The sequence below is a fragment of the Pseudorasbora parva genome, chromosome 24, assembly GCF_024679245.1.
Source record: "Pseudorasbora parva isolate DD20220531a chromosome 24, ASM2467924v1, whole genome shotgun sequence".
NCBI lineage: Eukaryota > Metazoa > Chordata > Actinopteri > Cypriniformes > Gobionidae > Pseudorasbora > Pseudorasbora parva.
In genome coordinates this window covers 15803454-15823153 of record NC_090195.1, presented here as the reverse complement: position 1 = coordinate 15823153, position 19700 = coordinate 15803454, and the positions used below count along the sequence as shown (strand labels likewise).

The 19700-nt window shown below is 36.5% G+C and overlaps 1 protein-coding gene across 1 annotated transcript in view; it reads right to left on the bottom strand.

Annotated features, from left to right (window-relative positions):
- map3k22 (mitogen-activated protein kinase kinase kinase 22) overlaps positions 1-19700 on the bottom strand; it is an 86562-nt gene that overhangs the window by 38794 nt on the left and 28068 nt on the right. Inside the window, exons 4-8 of the mRNA XM_067434797.1 lie at positions 12643-12758; positions 5952-5989; positions 2308-2407; positions 1629-1745; positions 1025-1139 (exon numbers count right to left, since the gene is read on the bottom strand). Of these exons, the coding sequence (XP_067290898.1) occupies positions 1025-1139; positions 1629-1745; positions 2308-2407; positions 5952-5989; positions 12643-12758 (486 nt within the window). The remainder of the gene's footprint in view (positions 1-1024; positions 1140-1628; positions 1746-2307; positions 2408-5951; positions 5990-12642; positions 12759-19700) is intronic.

Genomic DNA, 19700 nt, shown 5'->3' with positions numbered 1-19700 from the left:
GCGTCACATACTGACATTGCAACATACTGACATCTAGAACCAACAAGCAAATCAAAAATATAATTAAACCTGAAATAATCCTACTCCTTTCCATGTTTCACGATAACAATCTGCAAAAACGAAATTTCCAACTGTTTTTTATTTTAATTGTATTTTTTATTATTATTATAATTTAATGCATTTCAATAAATGTAATGTGTCTTATAGTACAGCCTAAAGTGTAAAGACGCCGCGAGTTTATTTCACACTCTACATAATTCATTTAAATAAATTATATGATTAGTTCAAATAAAGATTGCCATGTCACTGTCAGTTTTGCCTGTCATTCATAAATAATTTTAATAAATCCATTAAAGAATAATTAAGTAAGCCTATGTTCCCTATATGCTTAAGCATCGAGGGGACTTCAGACTTATTTAAAGAAAAAATTGCACGTCTCTCTCTCTCTCTCTCTCTCTCTCTCTCTATATATATATATATATATATATAATTTATATTTTTATGAAATAAATGAATGGGCCTCTTTATAAATGGGCCATTAAATCATTGATTCACCTGATTTGTTCACAATGCAAATCCATTCCGAAACATTGTTGCGTTGCTCAGAGATGCACAAACATCCTACTATGGCTTTATAGGTAACAAAAACAGACTAAATATAAATATAATACAATATTAAACAAGCACCCACAATGATATTCCAGAATGTGCTTTCAAGCAAAACGTTCACGTGGAACGCCCATTCCGAGTGCACTGATTCTGATTGGAAAAATATTATGTAAATGCAATCACGCAGGGAAGTGGTATCAAACTGATGGCTTTAATCTGTTCTTCTGCCATTCAAAACAACCGAAATGATTTGCCCAGGCTTTCTCTAACAGCTCTGACATCATTGCGCTCTTTTATGCTATTCCCCAGTCATGATGGAGAAAAGTGCAAACAAAGCAGATGATAAACCCTTTGTGTGCGGTCATTTTGACCGTGTTGTGTGTGTTAGGGGTGTGTGTGAGCCGGCGTGACGCACCTGTAGAGTGTTTGCGCACTCGTTCAGAGCCTTTGAGAACTGAGGCTTTGAGATCTCCCAGTGACTTGGATGACCTCATCTCGCTCTGCTTGTCTTGGCCGATCACCTGGAGGAACTGTGGAGAGATGGACATATATAAGGAGTTCTGCTAGACAGGATATGATATGATATTTTCATAATAATTTTCTAAAAAATAAAGTCTAAGATTCCTTAAAACATCTAGGCAAAATTATGTAAGAAACTTATTTTCTTACCGGTATATATATATATATATATATATATATATATATATATATATATATATATACACCGGTATATAAGAAAATTAAGAGACAATTTGCCAATGTATGTAAGAACTTAATTCAGGATATATTCTCTTTATATACACGTCTTAATTTCTTATATTTATATCTTTAAATTTACCTGAATGTAGCATTCTTTATTTTACTTGAATAATAAAAAGGATGTGTGAAAGTGAGCTTGTGGTCTGAGAACTAGTTCATGTACAGGTTAAGGTTTCCATGTGGGTTTAGGTTTTGTTTTAATATTGCCTTTGGGTTGGGTTTATTTTGGGTTGCTTTGCTTTGTATTCGCTTGGACTCACTTGGTTGTTGGGAGGTGTTTTCAGAATCACTCTCAGCAGGTTGTTGATTCCAGAGCTGGAGCTCAATCCCTGAACTGCTCGGTCCAAATCCTCCTGACACTTCAGAGCCACCAACATCTACCAGACACATTATTAATAAAACAAGACGTGTGTGTGTGTGTGTGTGTGTGTGTGTGTGTGTGTGTGTGTGTGTGTGTGTGTGTGTGTGTGTGTGTGTGTGTGTGTGTGTGTGTGTGTGTGTGTGTGTGTGTGTGTGTGTGTGTGTGCGTGTGCGTGTGCGTGTGCGTGTGCGTGTGCGTGCGTATGTATGTATATAAAATATATATTTTGTCTCACTTTTGCTTTAATGACAGTAGAAGTATATATTTCGTCATCATTATAAAAATAAATGAACTGTAAATCTGTAACAATCCTAAAATTATGTATAATAAAACTTTATGATAGTGAAAAATAACTTTTTTTAAATGATAAAAATCATGTTTTTAATTTATTTACAGTTGTTTTATCATATTTGCACAAAATGAACTACAATATTTAAAAACAGAACATTATCTACATTACTATTAATAAGTTAATTGGCTAATGCAAACATTTCCAAAAGGGTTAAATATTAATGGCCAATTTATTATCTATAGTGACCTATCACTGTGAAAAGGTTACAATAAGTCACTAGAATTACCTCTTTATCAGTGAAGTATAGATCCATTTGCTGGCCGAAGGCCTCCGTCACCTTCTGAAGCAGATCCTTGAACTTCAGTGGCCTTTGGAATGGAATGATTCTAAAGGAAGAGGAGGAAAAGTCTGATCAACTTTCAGACACCTGCAAATTTCAGTTACAGCAGACATTGCTTTTGATAGTTACACTATGCAATCGGTATGTAAACATGGAACTGTGGATGTGAATCATGACACATTTCCAATCACAGGGCATTTCCAGAAATTAGGGGGTGTTGCCACAGCAACAGGGGGAATGAAGGATGGGACAGATGCAGGATGTATTCAACCCTGTATGTATGATTGTTTTCCACTAAAGCCATTTATGGTGTATTCATGCATGGGACAGGCCACAAATGGTGTCTCCGTTTATCTGAAGAGCGTGCCTATGTTTAGAGTGTGCGACTGTGTCAATGTGTGGGAACCGAGAAAAAAGGAACTGAGAGTGTAACTTGGCTTATGATGCATGATGTTAATGCAAAGCAAGCATGATGACTGTGCGTTTGGCCTAATCAACCCAGAGCGGACTACTGTTTCAACACCGGGGCCCACATCACAACACACACAAAGGTAGATGCAGCGTTTCCTGAGAGGAAAAAGAAAAAAAGTGGAGCAACACTAAAAGTAGCAGGAAGCATGTTTCCCATTCCTCCTCCGAAGTCTAGCGCACCCGCCAAATTGCACACACATACACAGAGGAATTATCTACTACTTTTGAAGAACCATCATCTTTAACTTAAACAATTTGTGGTTTTTGTATCTCCAACATAATGACAGCCAATTGGTTCTCATCTCAAGACGTTTTTAGGAAAGAAGACAACTCGGGACATCCGTCATGGGTGAAATCAAGCTTTAATGCTGATTTGAGATCAGCTGTGTGTTGGTTAACAGTCAGATTCTTCTGTAGATGAAGCTGCTTGTTGAGTTTTGAGCGATGGCTCTGTTTACACTGGCCGATGAGGGAGATAGTGATGGAAGAAAATCATAGCGGAAGACTGGAGAAATGGAGGATGTAGGGTACGAGATGATTTTCCTTCCTTGGCGTGCACAGATAAGCGCCTTGGTTTGGCCGCGTCTCTCTGCGCTTGGCATGGCACGCGGTGCTCTCCTCCTTCCTGTCTCAGTATTGCGATCGCTGCCAGAGGAAGACAGCTTTGAGTGTGTCCAACTATTCTGGTCTGCTAACTAATGCCCATTCTGATGAGTTTTTTATTACTGTAGGCGCAAGTGTGCAGATTTATGATGTGTGCAGTGAGATATGGGGACATACATATACAAGATTAATACATGTTACGTTTTACGACTTTCTGATGTAACACAATGAAACAACTGGCACAAATGTGCCATGATGTTACAATGTTGATGTGGAAACTGATTGTCAGATAGATGTTGCTGTTCATACACTATCATTCTACAGTTTAGGGTTGCAAAAACAGTAATATTGCAAAATATATTATGGTTTAAAATAACTATTTAAAAAAAAAAATCTAATTTATTCCTGTGATGCAAACCTGAATTTTTAGCAGCAATTTCTCCCGTCTTCGGTGTCACATGATCCTTCAGAAATCATTCTAATGCTGATTTTATGCTCAAGAAAACTTAATAATATCAAGTTTTACTTAATAATTTTGTGAAAACCATGATACATTTTTAGGATTCTCTAATTAATAGAAAATTTAAAGAACTGCATATATCTGAAAAATAAATCTTTTGTAACAATGTAAAGTCTTTATTGCCATTTTGATCAACATAATGCGTCCTTTCAAAACTAAAATAATTTCTTTTAAAAAATAAAACAAATCTTAATGACCCAACATTTTGAATGGTAGTGTGCCTTCTTATTTAACGCCTCATTTATTTTAAGTTGCATGCATATAAAATATTACATAAAAATGTATCTAATGCATATTAATGAGACTGGACGGAAGTCCCACCATCTGGCAGGGCAGCTTTAATAAGATTCACTGATATCATTGTTTATTCAAAGAAATGTAATACATAGACAGAATTTAATACTAATTCCCCCCTAATTTAAATGTTTGCTCTTAGTGAAGACATAATGTGCAAGAGATATAGGGATATATACAGAAGATGTGAAGCTGCCTTACAAACAAAGTCCATTTAAGGAAAGTCAGGAGGGCACAAGAGGATACTAGGGGGTCCATGGAAAAGTTTAGAAAAATGTTGTATACATTTTATATATATTTTCTATATACATTACCAGTCAAAAAGTTTGGAAACTGTACTATTTATATTGTTTTTGAAAGAAGTCTCTTCTGCTCTCCAAGGCTGCATTTATGTTATTAAAAATAAAAAATAAAAATAAAAATAAAAGCTGTAATATTGTGATTCCTTTGTTCAAAGCTGAATTTTCAGCATCATTACTTCAGATTAGGGCTGCACGATTATGACAAAAATCATAATTGTCGATTATTCCCTTGAAATTGTAATTGCGATTATTAAATAAGATTATCACAATTTATATTGAATAATGTTTTGAATAGCTTTATACTAGGGGTGTAATGATACACTTGTATCACGATTCGATATAAATCACGATACTAATCTTATCAATTAACTTATTGATATTTTAAGACAAAATAAAGAGTTGTTTTTTTTTTTATTAAAATAACAATATTATTATTACTGTATTATCAGGACCCACAAATATTCCCCCATTGAAGCATTTAACATACATATATATATTGTTAAATGCTTCAATGGGGGAATATTTGTATATATATATATATATATATATATATATATATATATATATATATATATATATATATATATATATATATATATATATATATATATATATATATATATATATATATATATATATGTGTGTGTGTTTAATGTAGTAATGTCACTGAAACTCCGAAAACTTTACTACTACTATTACCAACTAGATTTATCAACTAGTGGGCCTTCACCTCCTTCTCATACAGCTCTACTTAAAGTCAAACCAGAACAGAAGAGGGTTAAATGAAGATTTTTTTGCCACAGCAGCCAATTAGAGCTGTGAAGCAGCACACCTAACTGCCTGTCACCTCCAATGCTGCAAGTGACGCTGCGCCGACTTCCTGTGACACAACCCACTGAGGCATTTTCACACAGACGGCGGACAGGATCCTCTGGGGAGCTTTAAGACCAAAGTGTGAATTCTCCCAGGATACATCAGGACTTTGTTGTACTGGTTGCCTTTATATGAGGGAAAATACGGCCTCTTTAGAGAAGTTTTAGGTTTGCTAAATCACATATGGATATACTTTTCAAAGTCTTAAGTGTTGGCATTTGGCAGTCTTGAGATGGGAAAAATGACATGTTCTATGTGTGGGTGTATGAATGACCTACAGGACATTGAAAATGAATATTGGGTGTGCCATTGAGCTCAAACACTTGGCTTCACCTCCTCTTTCCTCTGCACCAAAGTGTGTGTGTGTAACACTGCGTCTAAATGTCAAAATACTTTTATAGGAACATTCCGGTTCTTTTGGGCAGCTTGGCATATTTTTTGATCTTCCCCGTGTGGGATAAGATGAGAGGAATGAGATCAGGGAAAGGACAGAGAGCTGCAGAAATAATGAGAATGTTCCGACTCACCGTTTCTCTCGTTCATGCTCCAGCTTCACCCGTAAATCCTGAGAGAAGAAAACAACAAAATGAAATGAATTGATCCTGTGGATCAAATGCACTAATTTATTCAGATAATCGGCTCTTCTGTGCAAACTATAAGTAAAATCAGACATACTGTAATCAAGAAAAGAGCATTCAGAGATATCACACAACATGTATAGTGTATTTATAAAGACCAAGGGTCAAAAGTAGACACTTAAAAACACAAAAAGTGACTGCAAAAAGACTTGCAACAAAGGGCATGTAAATAAAATGCAGAAAGAAATAGTAACTTGTCAAATGGATGGTAACTTTATGAGTGATACAGGGTTGCCAACTTGTAAGTTCAGGTTGGAGTGAGATTTTTTGGTGGCCGGGGGGGGGGTAATGCTTTTGATCTTGATTCAGTATCAGTTTATATCTAGTATATATACCGTACATAATAATATGTTTGTTTTGGCACTAGTTTAAAGATTTCTTGGGTCAAATGATATGTGCCATTCCTTAATATTCACTTGTGAGTGCTTATATAAGTATCATTATTCATTAAAAAGATTAGGATGCAAGTTATTTAAGTTTTGAAATTTCACATTTAAAGAAATCTAATGTTTGATCATCATATCTAAATATTTATTAGAATGCAAAGACTGCAATATATTTTTGAGCAACTAGATTAGATACATGTATATTTATTAAAGAGCCATAAGGCACCTAATGGCATTACAAATAAACATTAATATTTTTTAGCCACAAAATGACTCTAATTTGCCTCTTTGAATTGGAATTCTCTATTTTAATATTAATTACTACACTAATTGTAATATAAATTTTAGAAGAAATGCAAATATTAGAAGAAAAATATTTTAAGTGGTCATTTATTGAAAATAATTGTTGCACAAATAGTATTTAGTACCAAAAGATCTCCTCAAAATATTCAATAAATATAATTTAATGAGTATGAGTGACCTATAAGTAAGGAATACCTGAGGGCTAAATACAAGAATAACATTAATGTTAACAATGTTGAATCTCTATCACTCTCCATAATAAAACGATCCTGTAAATATGGCTGACTTAATAATCAATAAACACTAACACTATGCTGTACTGTTTACCAAAACTTGCAGCAAACATCTATATGGTGAAACTGTTGTGTATCCGCTTAAGCCATTTAAACTCATTGGCACAGCGCTAGAAGTATTGAGCGCTCATGGGCCACGTGACCAGCGCGCACCGCAGGGAGACGAGAGCATGCAACTCCGCTTTTCAACGCCTCTGGCTTTAACATTATGCCACATTAGCGCCAAAACGCTATTTATTGTTTGAATTTCATTAAAACACATTTAAAAAAATGAATATCAAAAGCAGGTTTGGCAATTTGGCGTGAGATTGAGTTGGGCGGAGTGAGAGCGTGAGACAGAGCCTGAAAGCGTGAGAATCACGCCAGATGCGTGAGAGTTGGCAACCCTGGTGATATGATATGAAGAAAAAAATCAATACAAACCTGATTCCCAAAAAGTTGGCACACTGTACATATTGTGAATAAAAAAAGAATGCAATAATGTGGAAGTTTCAAATTTTTATATTTTATTCAGAATACAACATAGAGGACATATCAAATGTTTAAACTAAGAAAATATATGATTTTAAGATAAAAATAAGTTGATTTTAAATTTCATGGCATCAACACACTTTGGGACAAGTTGGGACAAGGCCATGTTTACCACTGTGTGACATCCCCTCTTCTTTTTATAACAGTCTGCAAATGTCTGGGGACTTAGGAGACAAGTTGCTGAAATTTAGAAATAGGAATGTTGTCCCATTCTTGTCTAATACAGGCTTTTAAGTTGCTCAACTCTCTTAGGTCTTCTTTGTTGCATCTTCCTCTTTATGATGCGCCAAATGTTTTCTATGGGTGAAAGATCTGGACTGCAGGCTGTCCATTACAGTAGCCGGATCCTTCTTCTACGCAGCCGTGATGTTGTAATTGATGCAGTATGTGGTCTGGTATTGTCATGTTGGAAAATGCAAGGTCTTCCTTCAAAGAGACGACATCTGGATGGGAGCATATGTTGTTCTAGAACTTGGACAAACCTTTCAGCATTGATGGTGCCTTTCCAGATGTGTAAGCTGCCCATGCCACACACACTCATGCAACTCCATACAATTAGAGATGCAGAGATGTTTTTGTCCTCTTTAGTGCGGATGACATGGCGCCCCAGTTTTTCAAAAACTTCAAATTTTGATTTGTCTGAACACAGAACAGTTTTCCACATTTTAAATGAACCTTGGCCCAGAGAAAAAGCCTGCGCTTCTGGATCATGTTTAGATGGATTCTTATTTGACCTATAGAGTTTTAGCTCGCGACGGCGAATGGCACGGTGGATTGTATTCACCGACAATGTTTTCTGGAAGTATTCCTGAGCTCATGTTGTGATTTCCATTACAGTAGCATTCCTGTATGTGATGCAGTGCCATCTAAGTGCCCGGAGATCACAGGTATCGAGTATGGTTTTCCGGCCTTGATTCTTACACACAGAGATTGTTCCAGATTCTCTGAATCTTTGGATGATATTATGCACTGTAGATGATGATAAATTCAAACTCTTTAAAAAATGTATATGAGAAACTCCTTTCTGATATTGCTCCACTATTTTTCAACGCAATATTGGGTGAATTGGTGATCCTCTGCCCATCTTGACTTCTGAGAGACACTGCGACTATGAGAGGCTCTTTTTATACCCAATCATGTTGCTAATTGAACTAATAAGTTGCAAATTGGTCCTCCAGCTGTTCCTTATATGTACATTCTCCGGCCTCTTATTGTTACCTGTCCCAACTTTTTTGAAATGTGTAGCTTTCATGAAATCTAAAATGAGCCAATATTTGGCATGACAAAATGTCTCACTCAGTTTAAATATTTGATATGTCATCTATGTTGTATTCTGAATAAAATATTAAAATTTGAAACTTCCATAACACTGCATTCTTTTTTTAATCACAATTTGTAGTGTCCCAACTTTTTTGGAATCGGGTTTATATTAAATTATATTATATTAAGTAAAAAAAGTGGATATTAAACCAACAAAACAAAAAAGAACAAACTATTATCATTATATTTTTTTAATTAAAAAAGTTTAATAGCTTTTAAAACAGCCTATATGTTTGTTTTTGTACATTATACCATTTAACAAATACAACACGCTAGCCAAATATTACATAAAATGTATTCTCGCATCCAGTCTTGGTCAACTAACTACAAATGCATGTCTGAGTCTGAAATAACTTTATATTCAAGAAGTGCAAGACGTGACATTGCATTGCATAATTGCATAATGTCACATTCTACATTTGTTTTGAATTGTTGTTTTTAGTCATTTGTATTTGTTTAGCCTGTATTTGTTTGCTAATGTTTTGTATACGTTTTTATTTTTTTATTTCTGTGTTGTAAATTGTGTTTTATGTTCTGCAGAACAGGAACCTGATCAGGCCCGTTTAAACTGTACCTTAAATGTTACTTTTTTTTACTTTCCTGTATAAGAAATGAAATGAAATGGAATGGAATGGAATGGAATGGAATGAAATGAAATGGAATGGAATGAAATGAAATGAAATGAAATGAAATGAAATGAAATGAAATGAAATGAAATGAAATGAAATGAAATGGAATGAAATGGAATGAAATGGAATGAAATGAAATGGAATGAAATGGAATGAAATGGAATGAATGAATGTTACAAATAGTATGTCCCTGTGTCCTAAGAAACTCTTATGTATCTGAAGTTTAACCACATTGCTTTCTTCCATTCTGCCTGTTATCAATGCTGTGAAATCTTCACACAGTTTGGTTTATCACCTAAACTGCAGTCGCAGGACTGGATATGAGAGCTTGTTTGGCATCTGGCATGTATAGAATCTAAAGGTTCACCTTAAGTGGGTGGTCAGGGTGAAATAGTTATAGTAGTTCGTATACGTAACTACTAAATCTTTTTTCACAAAGCATTTATGAGCTTAGACCAAAGGTACATAGAATGATGAAAAACACTTGTAGACTTATCCACCTTATTTTTCAATGAGGAAGTAAGCGTGTGAGACTTCTGATTCATTAGCTGCTAGGGAAATAACGAGACGAATAACAAAGTGCAGTAAACAGTAAAACAGTTTGTGCTACAAACAAGTGTGTTTATAATTAAGACAATACATTCAAATAATATGGCAAGAAATACCAGTTTGCAATAGCAAGCAGCATGACAAGCTGTTTTGCACAACTAAAATTAACTGCAAGTGGAAGGCACCAGAAGCCACACACATGCATTTACAAAAAACAAGGTGGATGCTGAGCAAAACGAAATCAAAATGTTGAATGTAACACAACACAGCTCTGCTCATAAGTTATGCATTAAGAGCCGGGGGTGTAAACCTTTTGAATTGAATGATCAGGGTAAATTGTACTTATTTTGTCTTCAGGGAAACATCTTGCTTGGCTTCTGAAGGGCAGTGCTAAATGAAAAAATATGATCTTGTAATCAAATTAGAAAAATGCATATAATCATACAGCCATATTCTGTTTTATGGGTTGTATCTAAAGCTCTGTCTCTGTATCTAAAACAGCTTATTCAGGACAGCACTAAAAAAAATAACGTGCAATTTTTATAATCTCTTTACTATTTTTTAATGCAAGGGGTATTGTAAACTTTTGAGCAGAACTGTAAGTTGTTCAATAATCTCAAATATGCAACATGTAAGCCAATGGCAACAGTTGAAAAATAAATCATATTACACCATTCTTTGTCCAAACTGAGCAGCTATGGTAATAAATCTTTTATCAGTCAGAAATAATGTGTTTAAAGCAAAAGCCTAAGTGTGACCTACATTACAATTACTTCAAAATCCTTTAATAAATATTTAATCAATTCTCAGACCACAAAAGAAAAATCTGGACTTCCAAAACATATTTTATATATCTCATTTGTTTGTTAAAATTTTTCACGTGAATAAACAACTGTTTGATTGCTAAGACGGAGATGCTGAATAAAATAATATGTTGAATATGTCAAATAACTGTCATAATTCTAGGTCAGCGGTTCCATGAAAAAGAAAAAAAGATATTTACATATTATTCAAAATGCTTTCCATCATGACTGATAAAAATCAGGTAACTTGTCTCTTGTATTTCTTTTTAGAATGCTACAAGTAATTGTCTTTTAAAAGATACTAAAAGGTATTACAGCATCAAAAAAAGAAGAAAAAAAGAAGAAAAAACAGACCTGAAGAAATATGATAGTGAGGAGAGGGATGGGGGATTTACATTGTAGTCCCTTAGATGAATTCAATAGATACTCTTCATTCATTCAGAGTACTTTTTCATATTACAAGAGTGAAATAAAATGAAAAGTGCTTAATAAAACTGAGAGAGCTCTTGCCACGAATGTTGTCATATCTATGTCAGTAAGACAGCATGATGGAAAATGTACAACCTAGTCCATAAAAGTGACAGATAATGATTTCTAGCACATCTACTTGTTAATAAAAAATAAAAAAAAATCCTCCCCTACTCTGAATTTCACTGTTTGGTTGAAGTATAAACTGCACTGTCTCCCCTGAGACGACACATTGCCTTACACTGCTGAAGATAATGAACTGTCTGAATACTGTTTACACCGATACTGTTGACATTGTGACGTCATCTCCATTATGAATGCAGCAAGAGAGGCTGAAATAAGAATTAATCTGCAAGTTTATGTGCTTCACGTGCATTTTCATTATGCATGTGCTTTAACCTGCCAAGAGTCGTTTTTTGGGGATGGTTGTTGTTGTGTTACTATAATGATGTTTAGTTATTTGGGAAAGTTACTTCTGGCATTTTGAGCATATGAGAGAAAAAAGAGAGAGGTTAAAACTGTGTGCGAAAGAACAAAAAGAGTGTGTGTGCGTGCAAACCATTTATCTAGAGGTCTGTATGACTGGTGTCCGGTGTGAAACGACAGCATTGTGAGAATTCAGGCATTGAAAGAAATCTACAAGGATACGGGTGTTTTATGCTGTATAGTACATAGGGATCGGATGTTACATGTTAACAGCAGTGCCTCTCTCAGCTGTGTCCTGTTTAAGCTGTATCTTACGATGCAGCTCTGGTGGGGACTAAAGGTTGAAGGTTGCATGAGCTATTAAAAAGGTTTTACATTGTTGTTGGTTGTCAGAATCTCTGCTTGGCAGGTCACTATTATAAAATAAATCAATCAAATGAAGAATGAAACAATGAATAATATTAATAGCATAATGTTTTAAAAAGTCGCATTTATAATATTATATTTAAATTATTTTATTTCAGTATTAAACATTTTTTTATATATAAATATAAATAAATTATATATCTCGTCCGGTTTCGTGTCTTACGGAGGACGAGTGACACCAGTGAAGGACGAGAGAGGACCAGGCGTAGACTTTACATTGTGTTTTGCTTATGTTTTATTATGTGTGTGCATGGCAGTCGTTTTACTTTCCTTTTGTGTTTATTTATTGATTCAAGTTTTGTTAACGTTCGCCGGGTCCCAACTCCTCAACGAACTGCGTTACACTCTAAAAAAAAACGTTCAAACAACCTTCTGACTAGCTGCTTCTGAAAACACAGCTTTGCCCATTCCTTGCTGCTTCTGAGTGATGCATTGTGGGTAATTACCTGTCTGTAGGATGGGGTTCTGCTCTTGGGCTTGCTGCTGCTGTTGCTCTTGAGCTGGTAACAGAACCGTAAAGCTGCCAGGTCCTTCATTATGGAGGTGAGTGCCTCTTCATCATCTGGAACAAACAAAGACAAGTTTATGCTGCGCTGAGTGGATCTTCAAAAATGCGTCGCTGAAGCAACTGGATGACTGCCAACTAAAAAGTCCTGATGAGAAGAAATTTGAACCACAACGGTTACTTTTTCCATTCATTTCGTTTCGGCAGCATCATCAAACCAGACCTATAAATGTACATTTTTGCGTTTTTTACCCATGCAAAACTCACTGTCACAAAGATGGAGGGTGTTGTCGGTGGTTTCCAAGGCGTTACTATGGGTTTCTAACGTGTCTATACGTGACATGACAAAAGCAAATAGAACCCATTATAATCAGTGATGCTGTCTACACTGGATGTGGTGAAACTCAGCAAATTCCCAACAGTAAACAGATGCCCTGTTTTATTTCTGATGAACTTTAACTGCTCACACTACTTCTGACACAAAGAACAGATGGATTTGCAACAGTCGATTTGTCGTATCCTGTGTTGACAGCCTTAAGCTGGGACTAGTTACACATTAATGTAACTAATGTGCACATTAAATTAAGTTACACATTAAAGTATCATTTTTAGGATTTGTTTCAAATTGAGAGATTGTGTATTTGCAGTCATCTTCAGTCAGATCATTTGCATTTACATTCATTTCAGTCATTGCATTTACAATCAACTCTATCTGTGACTGTAAAAGTTGAACCAAAATAAACTGATATAATAAAGAGAATAACAAATAAGCAGCATTTCTCAGAGAATACTGAATGAATGGATGGATGGATGGATGGATGGATGGATGGTGATGGATGGATGGATGGATGGATGAATGGATGGATGAATGGATGAATGAAGCATTTATATACCACTTTCATTTGTACTACTGTACACCCAATGCCCTTTACACTCATGTCAGAGGTCTCTCCTCAACCAACACCAGTGTGCAGCATCCACTTGGATGATACGACGGCAGCCACAGTACAACGGCGCCAGTGCGCTCACCACACACCAGCGATAGGTGGAGAGGAGAAAGGGTGATAGAGCCAATTCAGTGGATGGGGATTATTAGGAGGCCATGATTGGTAAGGGTCAATCGAGGGAATTTAGCCAGGACACCGGGGTTACACCCCTACTCTTTTACAAGAAGTGCCATGGGATTTTTAATGACCACAAAGAGTCAGGACCTCGGCTTAACGTCTCATCCAAGGACAGATTATTGCAGGGTACATCGATCACCTTTGGGAGGTCCTAACAGTTTTCTATTGTTTGTAGCCTATTTATCTTCATGTATAAAGTTCTGTCCCACAGATGGATAAGATGGCTGACACGCTAACATCGCTGCTGATTAACTGTGCCACACCACCACCTTCAATAAATCTTCTCCGCACAAGAACTCTTGTCAAGCTCACTTATTTTATGTATTAGAGAAATCTAATATATAAGCAAACCACCCAGACAGCTCGACCAAACACAGCAAAATCGAACAAAATCAATTATTATTTACAAAACCGCACTAAATATGACAGCACTAAATATGACAGCACTAAATAAACTGTTGGTTGATTAGATTCACGAACATTTCAAATGACTAAAAAAGCTATTTTACACCATATTCACAAGTTCAATTTTTTTTTTTTTGAAATAACCTATTTTAGAGCCAGGTGCAAATGAGGTGTCTTTCAAACACTCATCTCAATCAACCAAGTTTTAAACTACTGTAGTAGAATGGTCATGTTTGGATCACTTTCCTATTCATATCTGTCATCTGAATACCACAATGTTATTCAAAACAGCAGAAAGACACGCAATGTCCACAGTGTCACAGCACTACACTAACCATGCGGTTAGGGCTTTTCATACCTGAAATAGTTGACCCTGTGTCATTCTAAAACCACAGGTAACAGAATCCTAAGTTATCTGGCTTCCCGTTTCACTTCTTATAATTGACCCAGGGTTAGCAATTAATCCTGGGTATTCATAAGCTGACATTTCACAGTGTACATCTGGGTTAGTGTTCTTATTTGAAACCATGTTTTTTTCTTATTCGCTCATAAAATAGTGCATTGTGTACTGTCCCACTAAGCTGGCGAACAAGCTCAGCTTCAGTGTCATCACTACGACACACTTCTTACAGCATTGGTCCTGCCTTTTGTTCACACAGGGCGCGTTCCGGGACTGATCCCGGCAATGTTAATAGGTCCCCATCCTGGGATTGATCCCGCAACGTGTTTGCATTCACACATAGAAGGCACTCTATCAATTTTATGGCAATTTTATGAGATCAACGTTCTGTGTGAAAGGGGTTATATATACTGCCAACTGCTATTAAGATTTTTCTTTTGCACCCTACGTAAAAAGCGGTGCAATCCCTGCTTCAAAACTAATAGTGTGAAACATTTCTTAAACCAGGGTTAAAAGCAGGGTTTAGAACAGGGTTTAAACCTGGGGTTAAGTGCAGTGAGAAAATGCCTAATCCAGCCCTATTGTATTTCCTTTTGAGATTCTATCAGGAATTTTTTCCATGGCTGCAGACACAGACACACCCCTGATATTTTTCCATAACAGCGCTGGCTTACTCCTCTTTCTGTAGTGCAGTCCACTGATGTAAACCAACAGGCCACAGGGAAAGACAGAGCACACCGGGACAGACACGTGGCCAGATGCAAAAGATCACATTATATTAGCGTTAAAGGTTTGGTCCCATTGATGGGCTTGTTCTGCTCCGACGCATTAAACCCACGGCATGACAAGCGCAGCCTTAGTGAGAGAGAGAATTTTAATAATGCAACATACACTAAACAAGATAAGCATTACAGCAAGTCTGAGCTTCAAAGAGCCATTCAGCTAAAAAAAAAAAAAAAAGCTAAGCACTGAATCAACCAAGAAATTCAGAAAACAATGTGCCCTTTGCAAAGCGAAAACTAATAGGCTTTCTTTTCCCCCAACAATTAATTAGAAACTTTTATTACAGTACTCTGGATAAAAGCTTCAGTCCTTTATCAGAGAACACAGGAAGGTTTTTGCAAAGAACGTATCGGAGCAGCTCATGTGTGTCTTGAATTCATAACCGGATCACATGAAGAACGACTGCGGCAACCTCTGTGCAAGAAAAACACAAGAATATGAACGCTAGCAGCAGCCTGTGCAACATTAAAATTGTCCACAAACTCAGCCATCATTAAAATCGAAATGGGAGCAATCATGCAAATTAGCGTGTCATACATTAACATATCAAGAGGCCCTAATGGGGCCAATTAAGCGTGTTTTGTAATTACAGCCTGAGTGGAAGGTCATTCACCTCTGCTATCATGGGGAGGAGATAGTGTGAAAGAGAAGAGCTCTTGTTAATCTCAGGTGCCTACGTGCCAATTTATTTGCTCTATTTATTCACAGATCTTAGAAATAAAATCAATTATGAGTCAGTTTAAACTTGCTGCTTTATTAAAAACTGCTTTATTATTATTATTTTATAATGTTCTTTGAGGTCCGTGTATAATGTTATAAAGATTTTTACATCAAAAAACATTCCTAATATAGAAGTAAGAAGCTATTTTTTTTATCTTGCTTTTGACCCTCGAGGGCAGTGCTAAAGTGAAACTTCTACAAGGAAGTTTTGAGTTATGAAACTTACATGATACGTATACACTATATTGCCTAAAGTTTTGGGAAGACTGCCTTTATGACTTTATGTTGCTTTGTGCACTGGTGCAAAGTCATGTTAGAACAGGAAGGGGCAATCCCCAAACTGTTGCCACAAAATTGGGAGCATGAAATTGTCCAATATGTCTTGGTATGCTTGGTATGCTGGGCCAAACCCAGACTCATCCATCGGATTGCCCGACAGAGAAGTGTGATTGGTCACTCCAGAGAACACTTCTATTAAAAGTGTACTTCAGTATGTTTTTAGTACAATTAAAATATAATATAAACATACTACTTGAATTTCAAGTGCATTTTTAATACATTTAATAGTATGTCCTTTTTCGTCTGGGGGAACACCTGAATTCAATGATTTTGAGGGTATTTTGGCAATATAGTGTGTCAAAAGATCCAGTCAAAATGTATTTCTCAATTTTACTGCCATAATGTGACACGTTATACCAGAATGAGTCTGTGTTCGAAAGGCCAATGGAAAAATAGCTTTTTGGCTATTGGTACAGTATCCTCATCCTTTTCCTCATCTAAGCTGAGCTTCCTTGTTTGTTTTTTAATAACCAAAAGTGAAATGAATACAACTTAGGTTGAAGGAAATGCAAATTCATGCCTGTACAGTAGAGGGCACAGGTCAAACAAACCTTTCGGAGCTGATGCTAAAGAAAGTTCTCTTCAGCAATAAAAAAAAGAAACACAAATGTGATGCTTATCTTATTAGTATGGCTAAATTGGATCATCGATGGTCAGCAGCAGAGACAGTGGCCCTCATTTATCAAAAGTGCGTACACCAAATTTCCAGCGTACACCTTGCGTACACCCAAACCCACGGTGACTTTGAGATTTATCAATATGGACGTTGGCGTACGGCACGCTCAAATCCTACGCCAGCTCAGGAGGTGGTGTACGCACTTTTGAGAAAAACAATTCCTAACTCCACAAAACGCACTGACAAGATATGACCCACTGTTAAAAACCACAACAACAACATTCAGTGTTTATTTTTGTGCAACATGAACGTCAATGTTTAATTTGTGTGACTTTACCAAAGCGTTTGATTTGTAGGCATAATTCCTCCAGTCGCGAGCATGTGTGCTTTATCTGACGTTTCAGGCCCGCCTGGCCCGGCAGCTGCGCACGGTCTGGGACTAAAATAATTCAGACTGACAAAATAATAGAAAATGACCTTCTTCTTTTAAATAATAATAAAATCAATAAAAACGACACTCTTCTTCTAAAAATTTTTTAAATGCTAATTGTTTCAAAACGTGCTGTAAAATAATGCATTGTGATGGTAATTTATCATCCAAACAGCTATTTAAACTGCTGGAGTGCGCTTCTCAATCTCCACACTATTAACACTACTCGTTATTTGTGTCCATATTTTGTTTTTGTAGGTGCCTTTAATTTCACTCTTTAAACTCCCAAAATAAAACAATTTCGTTTTTTTTCCCACTTCCCTGGTGATGGTCTCGATGGGCGTGTCTCAGTCATCTCAATAGTTCAGTAGTCAGAGCACTGATCAGGGAGTCAGCCCATTGACTTATGTCCTAATCAGTGCCCTGACTAGTGGACTAGTGAGATGATTGAGCGCGCCCGATCTCCACGTCGGAGAAGTTTCGCTTCTTTGCCGTCTTCCGTGTGTCCATGGTGTAAAATGAGGGCGTGGGGGAGGCGGAGACTTGAATCTATAGGGGCGTGTTATTCTAATGACGATCGTTTTCAGCCGCCACATTTATCAAGGGCAGGTATTGCGTACACCTGGATTGCAGAGGTGCGCACAGCTTCATAAATCAGGCGATGAGAGGAGTGTAAGCATAATCTTACGCCAACATATACGCCCGTTTCTACGCAAGATTGATAAATGAGGGCCAATATGACTAGTAACAAACATTTTTAAAAAAAGTAAACGATCTCTCAGGTACTAATGTGCAACTAGTAGGAGTAGACAATGTACAACATTGTCCCTTGTGCCAGTTAGTGTTTTCACAGCTTTTTCAGCTGTTTTCTGAACTTAGATTAGTTTAAGATCAAACAAGATACAGTGAGGAAAATAAGTATTTCAACACCCTGCGATTTTGCAAGTTCTCCCACTTAGAAATCATGGAGGGGTCTGAAATTGTCATTGTAGGTGCATGTCCACTGTGAGAGACATAATCTAAAAAATTAAATCAAAAATCACAATGTATGATTTTTTTAAAACTATTTGAATGATTCAGCTGCAAATAAGTATTTGAACACCTGAGAAAATAAATGTTAATATTTGGTACAGTAGCATTTGTTTGCAATTACAGAGGTCAAACGTTTCCTGTAGTTTTTCACCAGGTTTGCAAACCACTCTTTTGTTATCCTGGCGGTGTGCTTCAAATAATTGTCATGTTGGAAGACCCAGCCTCGACCCATCTTTAAATAAAATAAATAGTTAAAAAATCATACATTGTGATTTCTGGATTTTTTTTTTTAGATTATGTCTCTCACAGTGGACATATGCACCTACGATGACAATTTCAGACCCCTCCATGATTTCCATGTGGGAGAACTTGCAAAATAGCAGGGTGTCCAAATCCTTATTTTCCTTACTGTATTTAGCATAATGTCCATTGTCCAGGCTGCTATATAAAATGAAGACATCAAGCTGCAAAAATTACTTAAGCACTTCAAAATATCACTCTATATGACTTGTGCGCTGCAGTCTTTAAATAATATAATAATTGAGTGAGGAACAGACATAAAAATAGCACACAAGCTTGGACCACTTCAGTGATACTTTAATGGTCTTTTTTGTCATTTTGGAGCAGTTGAACAGCATGAAGAACAGAACTCTGAACATTCTGTAATATATTTTATTCTGCAATTATATGACCATTTTTATTTCTGGCCAAACTCTTCCATTAAACAAGCTAACAACATTATTACCGACTGGTGCTGAACCCAGAAGGGAGGGTCATGTGGAGCAAACGACAGTGGTGTTTTTGAAGGGGTTTTATTGCATCCCAGGGGAGGCAGAAGGGCATTGTGGGGCAGTGGAGTGCTGGGCGAGGCAGAGGCGACACTGCGGAGGCAGATGGAGTCTGGGGTGTTCTTTGATTCTGACACCAGCGCAAGTCTCACTCCGCAGCTGTTCTTCCACAGTGGTATCCACCATTAAACAGGGTTCAAAAAGGGTTCACAACACGCACACTTTCATTTTCCACTTGACCTCATTTCTATTTTAATATTGCCAGATTTGCCACACTGTAGTGCTTCATCTTCTGCAAAACAACGGTAGAAAAACACTTGTTTTAGAAGCTATTGATCTGAAAACACTGAGGGGGAATTCAC